Source organism: Carassius auratus, chromosome 20 (genome assembly GCF_003368295.1).
Source record: "Carassius auratus strain Wakin chromosome 20, ASM336829v1, whole genome shotgun sequence".
NCBI classification, from domain to species: domain Eukaryota; kingdom Metazoa; phylum Chordata; class Actinopteri; order Cypriniformes; family Cyprinidae; genus Carassius; species Carassius auratus.
This window is the reverse complement of record NC_039262.1, coordinates 3,095,935-3,113,130: the sequence shown is the minus strand read 5'-3', so window position 1 is coordinate 3,113,130 and position 17,196 is coordinate 3,095,935. Positions and strand designations below refer to the sequence as shown.

Here is a 17,196-nt window from a genome sequence, read left to right as displayed (position 1 = left end):
ATATTATTTTAATGTGAAAAGAATAAAATAAAATTGTCAAGCACCATTGAACAAAAAATAAAATAATTATGAATAAGAATATATTTAAAAATTATAAATAAAGAGTTTCATGATGTAATCAAATCCTAAGTATTTAAAAAATTACAAATAATTATGAATTTGGCATGAAACATGACCTGGATTCACTCAAACGCAGGAGACTGAAACATTGTAAAGCATCAGTGTATTTTTCTGTATTTGACGATTAGCATTAAATGAGTTTCAAACATGTTAATAGTGCATTTGAAGACATTGCTCTTATAAATAAATACTGTTTTTTTTTTAAAATACTTACAGTATATTGCATTGTTCATATGCTTGTTTCTGCTACGGAATAAAAAAAGGTAACTGTGACTTTCTCACAATTTTTAGTTAGTTATAATCTCGTAATTGTTTATATTGTAATAAGTTTATCTCACAATTCTGACGGAATAAAAAAATAATTTTACATTAATAAAAAAGATACTTTTTATCTTATTCAGATTATTTTTCTTGCAATTAAGCTAACAAAGTTTTTTCTATTAATTCTGTCTTTTTTTTATTGTGCAATAAAAATAAATGTACTTTTTTAGTTTATATCTTATAGCAAGAACAACCTTACAAAGAGTTCCCACACTTTGTGATGCATTGCATGCAGAATAGAAAAAGCTATTTGTATTGCATAAACTGTTAAGGATTGTAATAATTACTTCCAATGACTTTTCAATTCTGGAAATTTTATGTTTAAAATTCAGCTCATAACTGGATACGTACCACACAAAATAATAATGTTACAACTATATACTTTTCCTTTAGATTTATTGAACCATGTACAAAAAAAAAAAGCAAACAGAAAAGTTTCAGGTAAAACAACACGTTTAAAACTTGTCAGGATGAATCTCCATCTCCTTTTTGATTCTGTTCTCCACCAGCAGCGCTAGATTTGAGTCCGTCGTGGGTAAACTGTAACTTACAAATACCTGCTTCTTCGTCTTCTTTGCTGAAAAAAAAGAGAATAATAAATGCTAGAAAGTAGGTGAACACTAGGTTCCTCAACATGAAGTTTTTTAGCAGTTCTGCCACAGTTTTGTCGTAAACATTCAGATTTGATAAATGACTGAAGCAGAAGGATGGATCGCTCTGATCAGTTAAAGCAGATCTTACTGAGTCTCTGTGCAAGAGAGCTTGGAGTCGTGTCTGACGTGTCACCCAGAAGAAGAGCGGACAGAGGCATTGAATCCTGGGAAAAAACAACAAACAACACATGAGCTGCCTGCAGGAAACACTTCCTTCCATTTGAGAGGCTTCATCTTTACAATAGAACTCACCATAGTGTGTATTTAGATCAAAGATAATAACAAAACGATTGTTAACAAGACAAAGACAAAAATTTTTTTTATATATATATATATATATATATCTATATATATATCTATCTATCTATCTATCTATATATATATATATATATATATATATATTTATATGTGTATATACGTATATATATAGTAAAGCGAAAACTAAATATAAATGTTACATAAAAAAATTTAAACAACTGGAAATGTTGCCTTGGGATACAATTGAAATAATTAGGTTTAAATTGAAGTATTAAAATAACCTAAACTACTAAAAAATATATTCAAGCTAAATATAAAAATGACAAAAGCATAAAATTAAATAATGAAATGTTTTTTTTTTTGTCATTGTTAACTAAAACAAAAAACATTTTTTATACAGATTAAATTAAATATAATTATCATATTTAAAAAAAAGTTGTTGCTAAAGTGTTAAAATTACTAAAACTAAAAATGAAATTCATTACGGCTAAATATAAAACTGACAAAACTTTGGAAAACTTTTACTTCACTACATTACAAAGCATTACGTCGTACTTTTTTATATTTTTTTTACTGTACTACATTTGATAAATAAATTAGTTTTTCACCTTCAATACTTTAGAGCATTAAAGATACAGTATTTTCTTGTACTTAACTAAAACTTTGAATTACTTTAACTTGAGCAAGGTACTAGATTTCTAATGTAAGTAAGTATTAAATTATATTTAATATGAAACGTAGTGCAGTATTATGCTTTGGAATTTCATTAAGTTAAGCTTTATAAAGAAAAACACTTATAAAGTACAGGCGATCGAAAACATAATAAAAGTCATTTTATAGCAGAATAAAAAGTCCTTCACTATTGTCCGCGCTGATAATATAAATATACATTAAAATACAAACAGAAAATACAATAATGAAAGCGAATTCTAAATATTAATATACACTAATAATACTAATAAACAAAAACAAATAATTATATTTAAATAATAAACTAAAAATCAACTGATGTAACGTTACCATAAGTTTACAATACACTAACAACATACCAAACTAACCAAATATGTAAACACAATGGTATGCAAGTATGATTATGATTAATTCTGTAACTTCTGTGTGTTAGCATCAGCAGGACTCACATATTTAGTGTCGAGGGCGAGGGCAAGATTAGACAGAAGCGGACTGTTAGATCCGATCCAGAGGAAAAACCCGCCGCTAAACTTCATCACATGGAAATGAACGAGCTGCTCCATGATCTTCTCCGAGAAATCATGGACCACGATGGGCTCCATCCCGATAAAACTTCACACGACGGTCAGCGAGCACAGAAAAACCTCATAATGAGAGTAAACCCAAACAAAAACACGCATCTGTTCCTCACTTCCGCTCGCTGAGAGACTGCAGCGTCACCATCCGGTCTGGCGCGCGATCGACGTCAACAAAAACGCGAGTTAAAAAATATATATATTTATATATATTTTAATTAAATAAATATTAAGACATCCTTTTTCATTTAAATAGAAACATTGCAGTTTTGAATATTATAATTAGATAAATAAATACAATAAAAAAAATAATGAATGAAGCTGACTCTGTAAATGGCGACTGACGTTATTAAGCCAAAAAAAAAAGTATATATATATATATATATATATATATATATATATATATATATATATATATATATATATATATATATATATATATATATATATATATAATTATTATTAAATAAATATTAAGACATCCACTTTGATTTAAATATAAACATAGTTATGCATATAATAATTAAAATATATAAAATGAATACTGAAGCTGAAGTTGATGCTGTGAATGGTGACTGACGTTTTTGAGCTCCAGAAATGGCAAAAAAAAGTACCAAAAAGTATAATATTGTTATGATTCATGTGTGAAAGAAAAGACTAAACTTTTGCTCTCTTTCAACCCCTTCATCATCATAAAAAATACATTTATATATATATATATATATATATATATATATATATATATATATATATATATATATATATATATATATATATATATATATATATATATATATATATATATATATATATATATATATATATATATATATATATATATATATATAAAGGCCCATGTGAAGTCCACTGTTTCTTCTCAGTTACCAGAAACGTACTCATTTATCTCTTTCTTTAGTGGAAGTCACTGGTGTAATCGACTTTATTGTTAGAGAATGGATTAAACTAGTGAGTATACCATGATTGACAACATGTGCTGTGATATCTTGGAGAAGATATTTAGAAAATGCTATTTTCAATGAAAATTGCCAGTGAAGATCAGTTTATCTTTATGCTCTTTCACTAACTGCTTTCATTGAATGCCAAAAGTTACAATTTAGTCTTATCTTCTTAATTAGATGTCACTAGTGTTACTTTTTTCTGTCACATTAAATAAAACGTGTCACATGTGACGTGATAATAATTCACATCCACTGACTTCAGCTTCACTCGAGAGTTTAAAGGATTGCAACATTACTTCTTCATAACTGTTTTTACACATATTTTAATTTTTATAGAAAATACACGGTTGTGCAAGAGAACTAACATCATTCAATCACACTTTTAACAAACACAAATAAAACACAATCTCCTCATTTGTTGCATTCTCATTATTTCTATGTAACTCAAAAAAAAGAAAGAAATAATATTTAATAAAAACATTTCAAATTGACAAAGAATTAAGGTAACTAATGATACATGTGGTCTTTAAATAAATGGGTTTTGCATTATTATTATTATTGCCATCATTATAATAGTAATACAAGTTAGTACTACAGTATTAGTATTCGACTATTTTTTTTTTTTTTAGACTTCCAGACGATTGCAGTAATATATTTTTTGCAAAACAACAACAAAACGTTTTTTCCTCTGTGTTTGCAGGATCAGATGCGCTTGAGTCTTGAATCAGATTGCGTTTGATGCACGCGTGTGAAAGCTCTGGAAAAGCGTGTGGCTCAAGGCTTTCATTAACATCATCTGCTGCATGCATCTGTCCGAGGGGCCGTCCCCGATCGAGTCTCTGGCCCCTGAGCGTCCCTCGAGAGCCATCATTCACTGACAGGACAGAGGAATGTTTACATCTGTGTGTTGAAGTGTGTGTACAGCAGAGAGTGCAGGGGGAATTGAAGGGGATTTTCGTGATATTTTCTTAGTCTCCAATGTGAATAACAGCCGTCAGTGTATGCAGTGCACAGGAAAATCTTCTTTAATAACATGTTATAAATAATCAAAAGCTGTTGTTAAGAAATACAATTCATTAAGTGAACTAACTTTGGGGGCTTGCAGTGTTTTTTTCATTGCGAGTCATCAAGTCATAACGTTGTTGCCCGAGAAGGCAAAGTGATTCATTTCTGAGTTCCACTATTGCTCAAAAAGTAAAAAAGTCAGTATATTAGTAAATGTGCGCTGTCACTGTGTATCCCTCCGTGCACAAGCTAGTTATTGGCCTTTGGTTACTGACTTACAGACGTTGTTCTGTGAGGGTTAGTGTCATGTCAACGTGTCAGTGTCAAAGATTTCTCGTGAAATGCTTCTGTGTTGCAATCTTTTCTAATTTAATCCAACATTTACAAGCTATTAGCACAAGTGAAAAGAAACCCTGAAACCCTTTTTTTATTTTATTTTTATTAACCATGTTTTTGTTGGTTAGTCACAACCTTGTGCTCAATGAATGCTTTTGTATATCTTCCATTGCAATGTGCACGTCCTCTTGTTTCTGTAATTAATTGACTCTGTACTGTAGACAATAAAGAAAGATGGATGTTAGGATGTTAAGTTCTGTTTATTTTCCAGGCATGCTATATTGCAGATTTGCAGCACTTTTTGCACTGTTTACATGAAATAAAACACATTAAAAAAAACATGTCCCATGTGGAAATGTAATATATTGCCCCATATCAAGATACTTTTTTTTTTCCTATCACATACTTAAACATGTTTATAACATATATTAAATCCCCATGTAAAATGTGTATATGTGCATATAATGTTTTTTTATGGCATTATGTGTTGCAACAATATATGTGACCGATATGGCCTGTACATGCAACTTTATTATAACAATTATATAATAATCGGTGTTTATGTTTTTGTATTTTTCTTTTTAAATACTTTGAAATTGAAAGGTTTTAGAATGTGCATGATATATGTAAAAAAACATATTATATATATATATATATATATATATATATATATGCACAAATATTTATGATTATTTGGTACATGTTAATTTAGTATATTTGGATATGTAGGTATTTATTTGGGGAAAAGCAGGTTGTAGATTTTGTTACAATCTGTATGTATCATTAAAGCAAGGCTTGTGCATGATGCATGCTGTGGTTTCTTTGAGAATGCATGACATTATTTTCACTATGATGAGTTGTAAACCTAAATTGGCTTCCAGTGCATTTATTAAATGAAGTCTGATTTGCTATTATTTAGTTAAATCTGTCTCTAAAGCCCCGATTGAAGGCCGAACCCCAACCTCAGGCCTGAAAACATCTGTCCGATGTACACAGCTTCTGGCTTCCTCTAACACAGCATATTTGATTAGGACATTTACTGTTTCTTGCTTTTGGGACAAGGTGTTGGACTCTTTTAGCAACTGTTGGTTTTCCGGTTTTTCTTTCAGTTCAAATGAGAAAAGCCTGTGTGTGTTTTTTTGGCATGTGTGAAAGAATATAGCAGCAGCTGTTGCTGTATTTGAGGACAGATGAGGGCAAAGGCAAAAGCGGTTGAGTTCAGCAGCACGACCTGTTGGTGTTTTAACAGCACACTTAAATCAATGCCACAGGCCTGCAGGGGTCCAATTAGGATGATCTGTTTTATTCTCACATGAATCACATAAGCAATGATGGACATGCAGGAATTAGGAAATAAAAATACAGGTTCCAAATGGGTTTTCATAGAGAAAATCGAATTATTGTTTTGGAAATGGTGCATTTGATTTCTGAAAATCTCTGAATTTCTCTTTGATTTCTGAAAATCTCTCAATGTTTGGTTCTTCAAAGAATCTCTTTTTGTAATCCTGAGATTCTTGAGTTTTTCATGCAACCAGAAAACACTCTTAAAAGTGCTTTATTGTCATCCATAGAGTCTCTAGATTCCACAGAAGGTTCTGTAGAGTGGAAAAGGGTTCTTCACAATGTTCTTCTAAGAACTTTTCATTGAAATGTTCTTTGGGGAACAAAAAGAAAACATACTTCAAAATAAAGGTCCCAAAGGGGGGTTTATCAGCACACCAATGACATAGAAGAACCATTTTGGTTCCCCAAGAACGTTTCATTGATCAAGTCTTAGAAGAACCTTTCTTTTCTTCGTGTTAATAATCTAAAGAATGTTTGTCCATTATAAAGAACATTTTGTAGAATGGAAATGTTCCATTGATGTTACAGGTTTTTTATGGAACCAACAATTCCAATAAAGAATCGTTAGTGTTTGATTGGTTCCATGAGGAACTTTTAAGGTCCATATAGTCTTTACATTCCATTAGAAGATCTCTAAAGTGGAAAAAGGGCTTTTCTTACACTCTTAAATGATAAAGGTTCCAAATTGGAGTTTTCACAGTGATGCCATAGAAGAACCTTTTTTGGTTCCCCAAAGAACCTTTCAATAAACAGTTCTTAGAACCACGGTTTCTGTCTTTTTAAAAATCCATCTTTGACTATCAAGGATTTTTCCCAATGGAAATGTTCAATGGAAGCATTAATGCCAACAAAGAACCTTTTTTAAATGGTGTACTAACAATAAAAATGGTTCTTCTAAGGACTGTTCACTGAAAAGTTCTTTAGCATACAGTACTCCATTTATTGTCTTTCTCCCCCTTTTAATCTGTGATTAAGTCCCACAGATGTATATTGAAGGAGTAACCTGAAGATTTGTTCTTCTCTGGATCGTCCTCGTCCTGTTCGAGATCAAGCAGAAATGAGAAAACATTCAGTCTTTCTGAAAACAAACGCTGTGAAACTCTTCATCGGGTGATTCTTGAAGAAAGCGCTGCATGTTTCACTATAGTTCCCACAAGTGAAATCAAACTTTCCCTGTTTTCAGGCGAGGAAAAGAAAGTGCTGTCTCATGTTTTGTAACTTTCTAAGCAGTTTTGCACAGATGTGAATGTGTGCGAGAGAAAGTCTGAATGAAAGACGTAGAAAAGGTCTGTTTCCATGAAGTCCTGAAGGAGCAAAATAATGCAGTCCATGATTCATAATCAGAACAGACGGAAAATTACAAAGACATGTCCAAATGAATCAGAAAAGTGGAATATGTGTATTTTTTAACTGCATTTAAACAACAGAAATATCATAAACATGAGATACAATAGTTGCATATACAGATCTAGAAATAAGCTTTCTATATGCATCATATATTACCATATTTTTATAATTTTTTATTAAAATTATTAATAGATGCATCTTCCTGCTTCAGCAAATTTGCATTTAAATTTGCAATTACAGTACATAAATAAATGCATATATATATATATATATATATATATATATATATATATATATATATATATATATATATATATAATGTGTACGATTTAAAAAAATAAAAATACATATTTTAATAAACATTAAAATAATTTATCATTTTTTTATTTAATGGAAACCAATATTTTGTATGTTTTTTAATTCTAATTTAAGTCTTGCACAAAGGTCGCTGGTAAATGAGAAACTTTCCTGCCGGGTTTAAGATGTGAACTGAATAAAACATGTTCAAAAATATACATTTGAAGCAACCATACCAGTTTCATATAGTGTCATTACACCAATCGAAACAAAGCCGTTCTCGTGTGTGTGTGTGTGTGTGAAAAGCTTTCTATAGGTGAATGATTGTGATGCAGGTTTATGTGTGAATTTATGATCATATATTTGTTCTGAAAGGAGTTTAATGTCCGTATGTCCACAATCTTTCAAGACTTTCCTCTTTTTTGTACCAACATCCCTAAAATCTCACAGTTTCCTTAAATACAAAAAAGAAGCAGAAAAAATCATTCACTCTCGACTCTTTTCGTTTGAGCTTTCACAGAAATCAATTGCAAGTCAAATCTTTCTAAATGTGTCACTTTCGAGCTTCAAGTTCAAGTGTGTGTAAATAAATCATAATTTCTCACCATCCATATTCCATTTCTCTAATATTTCATTCTTCACACCACGCAGGTGTCATGAAATCTCATGAAAATTTTTCAGGTTAAACAACAAAGAAATCTCAGATTCACCACAATGACTTTATTTTCATGACTTGACATTTGTTTTGTTTTTGTAAGAGTTTCGTACTGAACGGATGATTTATGAAGAGTTTAACAGGTGTTTATTTTGCAGATGACGGGATTAATTTGAATATCTGGCCATCAACCACAAAATGTAACACATTTCTGGGAAAATAGTTTGCATTTTGAATAAATTAGATAAATAAATATTAACCAGTCTAAGCTGTTAACTGATTATAGTTATATTTGTTATAAAAAAAATAAAGGAGTTATACATAAAAATATAAAGTAAAATAGAAACGGAATTAATATAAATGCGTTAAAATAAAGAGATAATTAAAATAAATAAATAGAATAAAAACTAAATGTTATAATTAAACTAAAATAAATTGAAAATTAAAATGAAATATAAATACATTAAAATAAATAATGTCTACTTTTAAAATAATGTATCTATTATCCAAATGTAAAAAATAAAAACTAAGTTAACTGATTATAAAGTTCTTGTATATGCAGGATATGAATTTATGATGTTGAAGAAAGTTTAATACATAATTTATGTCACATAATGAAAGTCGGAAAAGACATTTATTTATGTCAAACCAGTGCTTTAAGTGGTCCCATAAGCACAGGTACTCAGTACCGCTTCCAAATATAGCTCTTGAGAGTACCTCACCTCTCCGTGCGCCCAGAACCTGCTTTTAGCGTACAGGTACATTCATTTGGACATCTGTTTTAATAGAGGTTTTAATCCTTTGCCTTCACTGCCACTTTTCAGAGCGCTCTTCACAATGCACGCTTCCTAATTCTTCCTAGTTCGGAGTATGGAGCGTGAATCATTTGAACCAGTTTGGGAGTTCAGAGCGGGATCGCGGATCATTTGTGTCACTCTGGAGTTCGGAGCTGGTTCGTGAATCATTGAGTCAGTTTGGGGATCGCAAATCATTTGAATCAATTCGAGAGTTCATAGGGTTCGCGAATCATTTGAATCAGTTCGGGAGTTCATAGCGGGTTTGCGAATCATTTGAGTCAGTTCGGGAGTTCAAAGCGGGTTCGCGAATCATTTGAGTCAGTTCGGGAGTTCAAAGCGGGTTCGCGAATCATTTGGGTCAGTTTGGGAGTTCAAAGCGGATTCGCGAATCATTTGAGTCAGTTTGGGGAACGCGAATCATCTGAATCAGTTCGGGAGTTCGTAGCGGGTTCGCGAATCATTTGAGTCAGTTTGGGGATCGCGAATTATTTGAATCAATTCGGGAGTTCAAAGCGGGTTCGCGAATCATTTGAGTCAGTTTGGGGAACGCGAATTATTTGAATCAATTTGGGAGTTCAAAACGGGTTCGCGAATCATTTGAGTCAGTTTGGGAGTTCGGCGCTGGTTCGCGAATCATTTGAGTCAGTTTGGGGATCGCGAATTATTTGAATCAATTTGGGAGTTCAAAGCGGGTTCGCGAATCATTTGAGTCAGTTTGGGGAACGCGAATTATTTGAATCAATTCGGGAGTTCAAAACGGGTTCGCGAATCATTTGAGTCAGTTTGGGAGTTCGGCGCTGGTTCGCGAATCATTTGAGTCAGTTTGGGGAACGCGAATTATTTGAATCAATTCGGGAGTTCAAAACGGGTTCGCGAATCATTTGAGTCAGTTTGGGGAACGCGAATTATTTGAATCAATTTGGGAGTTCAAAACGGGTTCGCGAATTATTTGAGTCAGTTCGGGAGTTCGGAGCTGGTTCACGAATCATTTTAGTCTGTTTGGAAGTTTGAATGCAGTAATGCAGTAGCTCTTTCTAAGGGTATTTTTTCAAAATCCTTTTGCACATTTTATTTATGTTCAGTAGTTCTTTCTAGCTCAAGCAAATCCACAAACTATAAAAGGATTTATTATTAAGGTTGCCTGTTGAATGCTGTATATAAAAGCCCTTCAATATAGTTGTTGTTACCTCAGGGGATGAGAGGAGTCATCAAAAAAAAAAAAAAAATACAGAAAATATAATGTGTGTGTGTGTGTGTGTGTGTGTGCGCGTGTATGAGTGTGATTGAGTGAGAGAGTGTGTGTGAGTGAGTGTGTAAGTGAGTGTGTGTGTGTGAGTGAGTGAGTGTGTGAGTGAGTGTGTGTGTGTTGCTGAGTAATCGCAGTCCCAGAGGACTCGTGTTCCCGTCCAGTCATAGCATAAGGAGCAGTAACGCTCACAGGTGCACACGCCGCAAAAACTGCTCTGTCATTTAACACCGAGGGGAATTTGTGGCTTCAAACTGCTGCTGTCATGCTCTCAGGTCAAGACTGAGCAATAATCATCTGTGATATTAATAAACTCCCTTAATGGTCTCCACAGAAACCTGCATTTCATTAATTCAGAACATAGAGATTCGGTCAAATATAGTAAAAACTGTGAAAATGAGTCTTCATAATGACATAAAGGTATATACCTTATAGTGTATACATATATAAATATAACTATATCTATATTGTACAATTATTAGGCACGCTGATATTCTAATCATATTTTTTTACAAGCACATTTACACAATTCTGAACCACAATAATCTTAATAACTACTATTCAATTTTGTATTTAATAATTTATGAGTGATATATAATTGTAATAAAAAATCCTTGCATTCAGGAGTGCGGTATTATTAGGCATGTTTTATTTTACTGATAAAATAAGCCAAAAAAGAGGTTTAACTCAGACTGAAAAGTAAAAAATGTATAAATCCCCATGAGAAATATTCAAAATGACTGCAATACAGAAATTGCAAAGTTAAGACGTGACCATTGGACAACGAAATGCTCACTGGGTCAGGAAAAAACAGGTGAAGAAAAGACAAACGTTATATGCAAAAGATTTGAAGAATTTATCTTCCAGAATCTGGCAGTATGCTGTGTGTGTGTGTGTGTGAACTTTCATGACTTCGAGCACCACATCTGTTGCTCCACCCATAAAAAGGCAAATAATTATGAAAAATCACATGTGAAAACTGAAGTACACGAGTTATCAAAACCAAATTGTCAGCAGCCTCTCTCCTGAAGACACAGTCAGCATCACAGCAAGGATGTCGGGAAGCTCCGGGAACGGGAAGTTGCGTCAGTGGCTGATCGAGCAGGTGGACACTGGGAAATACCCCGGCTTAGTTTGGGAGGATCGAGAGCGGACCGTCTTCCGCATCCCGTGGAAACACGCAGGGAAGCAGGACTACAACAGAGACGAGGACCCCGCTCTCTTCAAGGTGTGCATATTATGATATAGGTACATTTAAAAAAATAATCATCAGTGTATATATAAAAAGCAATTCTAAATTGCATTTGCATGCATCAAAATTTTGCTTTATTTAAATTAAATTTAAATAAGATCAAGTGTTTTCTCAAATCAAAATTTATGCATTTATGTTATATATTTTTTTTTATTTGCTTGCAATTAATGCTAGTTGTTTTTAATGCATTTTATATGCTTTGGCATTCTGGCATTTTTAAGCATATAAACACCTGCTGTTCATTCATATGTTTATGCAATTGAGATCTGTTCAGCATTATTTATGTTAATGGTTTATTAAAGAAGTCTGGTTTATTGGATCAGGCCTGGGCTCTGTTTAAGGGCAAGTATCGCGAGGGAATAGATAAACCGGATCCTCCCACCTGGAAAACCAGACTCAGGTGTGCTTTGAACAAGAGCAGTGACTTCGAAGAGATGGTGGGCCGAAGTCAGCTGGACGTATCAGAACCGTTTAAAGTTTACCGCGTTATTCCTGAAGGAACCAAAAGAGGTAAACGCACACTCATATTTATAAATGTAAATATACTACATTTAAATATTACATTTATTTAATATGACAATGTAAATACTGTATGCATATACACATTTACATTACTAAATAAATTAAAATTAATAATTTAGAAAACATTTATTATGCAATTTATAACTATGTAGATATTTGAATATATGTATATAAATGAAATTGAAATTAAATGTTTTTTTATATATATATATATGCAATTATTTAATAAATATACATTTATTTATAGATAGATTAATGTTCTACATATACTGTTTAATATACATTAATATTATTAAATATGCATTTATTTATATATTTATTTATTACTAGATAATTTAATATAAGACTTAATATATAGACAAAACATTATTACATATATTTAATTTATAAAAATATAAATTAATACACATCTAAATAGCAATTACTTTCCTCTTCATTTCAGCACCAAAATCATATGAGAATGTTTCCTCAAGCTCGGGTCACCATAACTATCCGTTTTATCCTTCACATGAACCTGTGGAGGGTCAGGTAACTCTAACCTAAAAAAGCTTATTGCAGACTACTACTAAACTATAAAGTAACATCTGGTCATGAAAATGAAACCGGTAGAGTAGTGATCTGTCCCGGTGTCTGTCTCTCTGTACAGGTGTGTAACTTCCTGTCTGCTGCTGACAGGAGCTGGAGAGACTTCCTGTGTGAGCAGAACTCTCTGTCTGACGTTCACTTCAGCCATAACTCATGCTGGGATGCCGGTATTTACCCTGTCTCTCGCTTTGTATTCAATTAAAAAACATGTATTGAGTCATTTGCAGTAAAGTGTTTGTGTGTGGGGGGGGGGTGGGGTGTAGGTTACCAGAGAAGTGGCTCTTTCTACAGCTGTAACACGTTTGAGTCGCATCCCTCTCCGTTCACTCTGGACGCCAGCATGAAATCAGCCGAGGCCATGGCACTGTCAGGTACACACTCAATAATTAACCCTTGCAATCACTTAGAACATTCTTAGCACACAACAATCTCGAAGCATCTTAGCAACTGCCTTGCACCAACCTAGTGAACACCTTGGAAACAAACAACCTTGCAACCGTCTAACAATGACTTTTTAGCAACAGACTAGCAAGTACTAACAAATGCCCTAGTGGCCGTTCCCACAGAATGAGCCTTTGTGTCTAAAAACACATAAAACTTGCAACCCTTGCCCCGCCTCCGGGTATTCTGATTGGTCCACTGTTTTGGAATTGATATTGATGAGCGGCACGGAGCATGAAAGCATTAACTACAGCCTAAAAACAACCATCAAATATCCCAGTAATCACTTAAAACGTCTTATAAAGCTGCCTGGAATCTCTCTCACGTGTCTCTGACTCTTCCAGACGCCCGTCTGCAGGTGACGGTGTTCAGCGGTGAGACTCCGGTCACAGACGTCACCGTCATGAGCTCCGAGGGCTGTCGGCTGGCTCCGCATGATGATAACTGGACCTACAGCGGTCCGGGCGGCCCGGAGCTGATTCCTCTCCCCCAGGCTGAGAGAGGAGTGCTGGAGGGGGGCGTCCTGGTCTGGATGACGCCCGACGGACTGTACGCCCGACGCTTCTGTCAGTGCAGGGTCTACTGCGACGGGCCGCATGCTAACCTGAGCTTCAAACTCTGCAAACTAGAGCAAGAGCAGACCAGCAAACTACTGGACACACAGCTCTTCCTGACAGGTTAGAATGGAACTACAACTACTAAACCACATTTTAATATATTTAGTAGTTAAAGGGACAGTTCACTAAAACTGTTGTTGTTGACTCGTAAGACCTTTGTTCATCTATGAAACCTGAGGGTGTATTCACACCAGGGAAGTCCGATAGTTCACATGTTTTGGTCTGGACCAAATGCAGTGTTGAAGAACTTGAGTTCAGTTTTTAAAGACAGGTGTGAATACAACATGAGAGATTTCTGTTCCTCCACTGACAGTCTACAACTATCAACTACAACTAAGGGTTGCCAAGTCCAGAGTTTTACAGAATAATTGGGCTACTTTTACACTGTTGCCATGGGTTGTTTCTAGTCTGCAGGTAAAAGCAATCTACAGTCCCAATTTAAAGGTGCAGTAGGGAACTTTTGTAAAAATATATTTTTTACATATTTATTAACCCTTTAGCTGCCACTCGACCAAATGGTTGAGCACATTTTGAGTCACTATATTTTATTGAGAGGAGTACCTAACTTAATTCAAGCTGATTGAGCCATCTCTACCATCTGGTAGAGGTATGTTAAGCCAAAAAAAATCAACAGCATTTGTCACAACACTTCTTCTTTGATGGATGTCAGAGAGAAAGAAATCACTCCTGCCATGTAAACTGTTTTTGGTGAAATTTTGCAAGGTAAGCATATTTTTTTGACATATTACACTGTAAGAGCCCTAACTTTACAAAATTATTTTACTTGGTGCCATGAAAAAACTTTAGTATGTTTTCAATAATTTTTCAAAAACGTGCTCAACCAAATGGTTGATTTGTCACTTTATGGTAAACGTAGAAAAGCTAAGCTAATGTTTTAAAAATTATGGGACGTGTTGGAAAAAAAAATACATTGAGTGTGGTAACTAATGACATAAGGAGATAAGAAATGCAAACAAAAAATGTTTTTTTCTTGGTGGGGCAGTTAAAGGGTTAAACCTGTCATTATGTCCTGACAGTAGAATATGAGACAGATAATCTGTGTAAAAATCAAGCTCCTCTGGCTCCTCCCAGTGTCCTATTGCCATTTGCAGAAAGTCATGCGCTCCCGGTAAGAAACAACCAATCAGAGCTGCGGTCCGTAACTTTGTTTGTGTTCAAAATGTAGAAAAATGAACATAATAAGCGAGTACACCATGAATCCATTTTCCAAACCGTGTTTTTAGCTTGTCCTGAATCACTAGGGTACATCTATAATAAGTGTTTATATTCAGACTATTTTAGATTGCTTCGGGGGTACCGCAGCGGAGTAACCCAGTGCCTTTGTGATTCTTCATAGACATAAACAGAGAGAAGTAGTTCCGGCTACGATGTTCTTCCGCAAGACGCAAGCAGTTCTGTTTATTAACCGCTAGAGCGTCAAAACTTCCCTACCGCAGCTTTAAGAGCCACCCATCGGAATGCTATTTACATGAAGGCATTCCCCCGTTGGAACGATAAATCATGGAAGAAATACGATTGGGCTAGTTTTGAATAGCAGTTAGGCTGATTTTGTTTTGTGGACCTGGCAGCACTGATTAGCACGTTGATGCTTCAAAAGGTTCATAAAGAGATCATTAAGCTTTATTCACATGTAAACATTTATCAACGCACGCACCCGTTTTTGCAAAGGGAAGTCCAAGCATGCTTGCTTGACATTTGAGAACCAATGAGGTTAATTCTTGTGTTACACACAACATTTGAGCTTTGTTAAGAACCAATGAGGTTTGTTCTCCTGATACATACCACGTTCGAGCTTCTGTAAGAACCAGTGGGGTTTGTTCTTGCACTTCAAGTATGGTTGAGCTTCTGTTTATGTTAGATTAAATTAATTTAATCATGTTAAACTTTCAAGACTTCTAGACAAAACTATCCTAGGTGTTTTCTCTCTCTCTCTCTCTCTCTCTCTCTCTCTCTCTCCCAAAATAGCATTCAAGGGGCTGGATGGGGAATCACTAAAAAACAACCTGCAGCAACATTGTTAAAGAAGCCAAATTATTCAGTATAACCATATATTTGACAACACTGGTGGTAGTTGCATAAGCTGTCAATGGAGGGACAGAAATCTAAGATTGAATTTAAATATCTTCATTAGTTCCAATAACGTATGAAAGTCTTATGGGTTTGAAACATGATGATGAGTAAATAATAGCAGAATCTTCACTTTTGGGTGAACTGTCCCTTTAAGTTTAATGAATTCGTTCCTGCAGAGCTTCAGGGTTATTTCCTGCATGCTCGTCCTCCTCCGCATTTCCACGTGCAGCTGTTTTTTGAGTGCTGTGACCCCTCTGCAGACAAGAGACCCCTGATGGTCCAGGTAATGAATGACCTTTGACCTCTCCATCCACTCTGATGCAATAGTTGCCTCCACTCAACTAAACGTGGCTATACTTCTCTTGTCCTACAGGTGGAGCCACTGTTCGCCCGTCAGCTGTTGCTCCTCCTCCAGCAGGGTGGCATTAACTACTCAAGGAACTCCCATGAACTTTCACCTCCGACCTCTGAGCAGGTTTACCCCGCCCACCAAGATTATCCTGTTGTCAGCGGACATGAGGCACACGGCAACTTCGTATAAAAGTGACCCCAAAAGAGTTACAATACATTAAGACACCAATTTTTAAAATACAGTTAATATTAATAACCCCAAATCTACGTATTGGCCGTTTACTGTTGCGAAGCCTCGTAGCAACTTAATGCATTAATACAGAATGTGCAAAATCAATCAATCGATTTTGGAATTTCAATTAAAATAAAAAAAGGAAATATAAATTACATATACTAAAAAATATGTGGACGTCTGTGTGATTAATAACTTTTATATTTTTTAGAATTTATTTTCTTAGCTTGCACTGTTTTGATTCAACAGCATCTCAGGGATAACATCTGTTTAAAATGAATGTATATGGTTGGAATAAAATATCCGCATAATATTGCACAATATTTTTCGTAAACGGGACCTACCATTAAGAAAAAAAAAAGATTGTATGTGAAACTATATACAGTATTATGCAATGATTACGAACATTTCAGGAACTACTACTTTACAATCAAACAACTGTATTTCTAACAAAGGCTCATCATTGATTTTATGAATCCTTATTTCTTAATGTGAAGTGTTA

General features: G+C 34.3%; 2 protein-coding genes across 2 annotated transcripts; one reads left to right on the top strand and one right to left on the bottom strand.

Moving 5' to 3' along the window:
* Nucleotides 1-820: 820 nt before the first annotated feature.
* Nucleotides 821-2,750, bottom strand: LOC113120558 (proteasome assembly chaperone 4-like). The gene is made up of 3 exons (XM_026290428.1): nucleotides 2,492-2,750; nucleotides 1,183-1,258; nucleotides 821-1,018 (listed from the first exon to the last, which is right to left on the bottom strand). Exons 1-3 carry the CDS (start codon nucleotides 2,642-2,644, stop codon nucleotides 897-899), a joined length of 351 nt encoding a protein of 116 aa, XP_026146213.1. The 5' UTR covers nucleotides 2,645-2,750; the 3' UTR covers nucleotides 821-896.
* An 8,839-nt stretch (nucleotides 2,751-11,589) lies between these two features.
* LOC113120556 (interferon regulatory factor 4-like) lies at nucleotides 11,590-17,180 on the top strand. Its single transcript, XM_026290426.1, has 8 exons — nucleotides 11,590-11,831; nucleotides 12,179-12,365; nucleotides 12,820-12,905; nucleotides 13,024-13,129; nucleotides 13,226-13,333; nucleotides 13,748-14,080; nucleotides 16,288-16,394; nucleotides 16,485-17,180. Exons 1-8 carry the CDS (start codon nucleotides 11,658-11,660, stop codon nucleotides 16,650-16,652), a joined length of 1,269 nt encoding a protein of 422 aa, XP_026146211.1. The 5' UTR covers nucleotides 11,590-11,657; the 3' UTR covers nucleotides 16,653-17,180.
* Nucleotides 17,181-17,196: the final 16 nt, after the last annotated feature.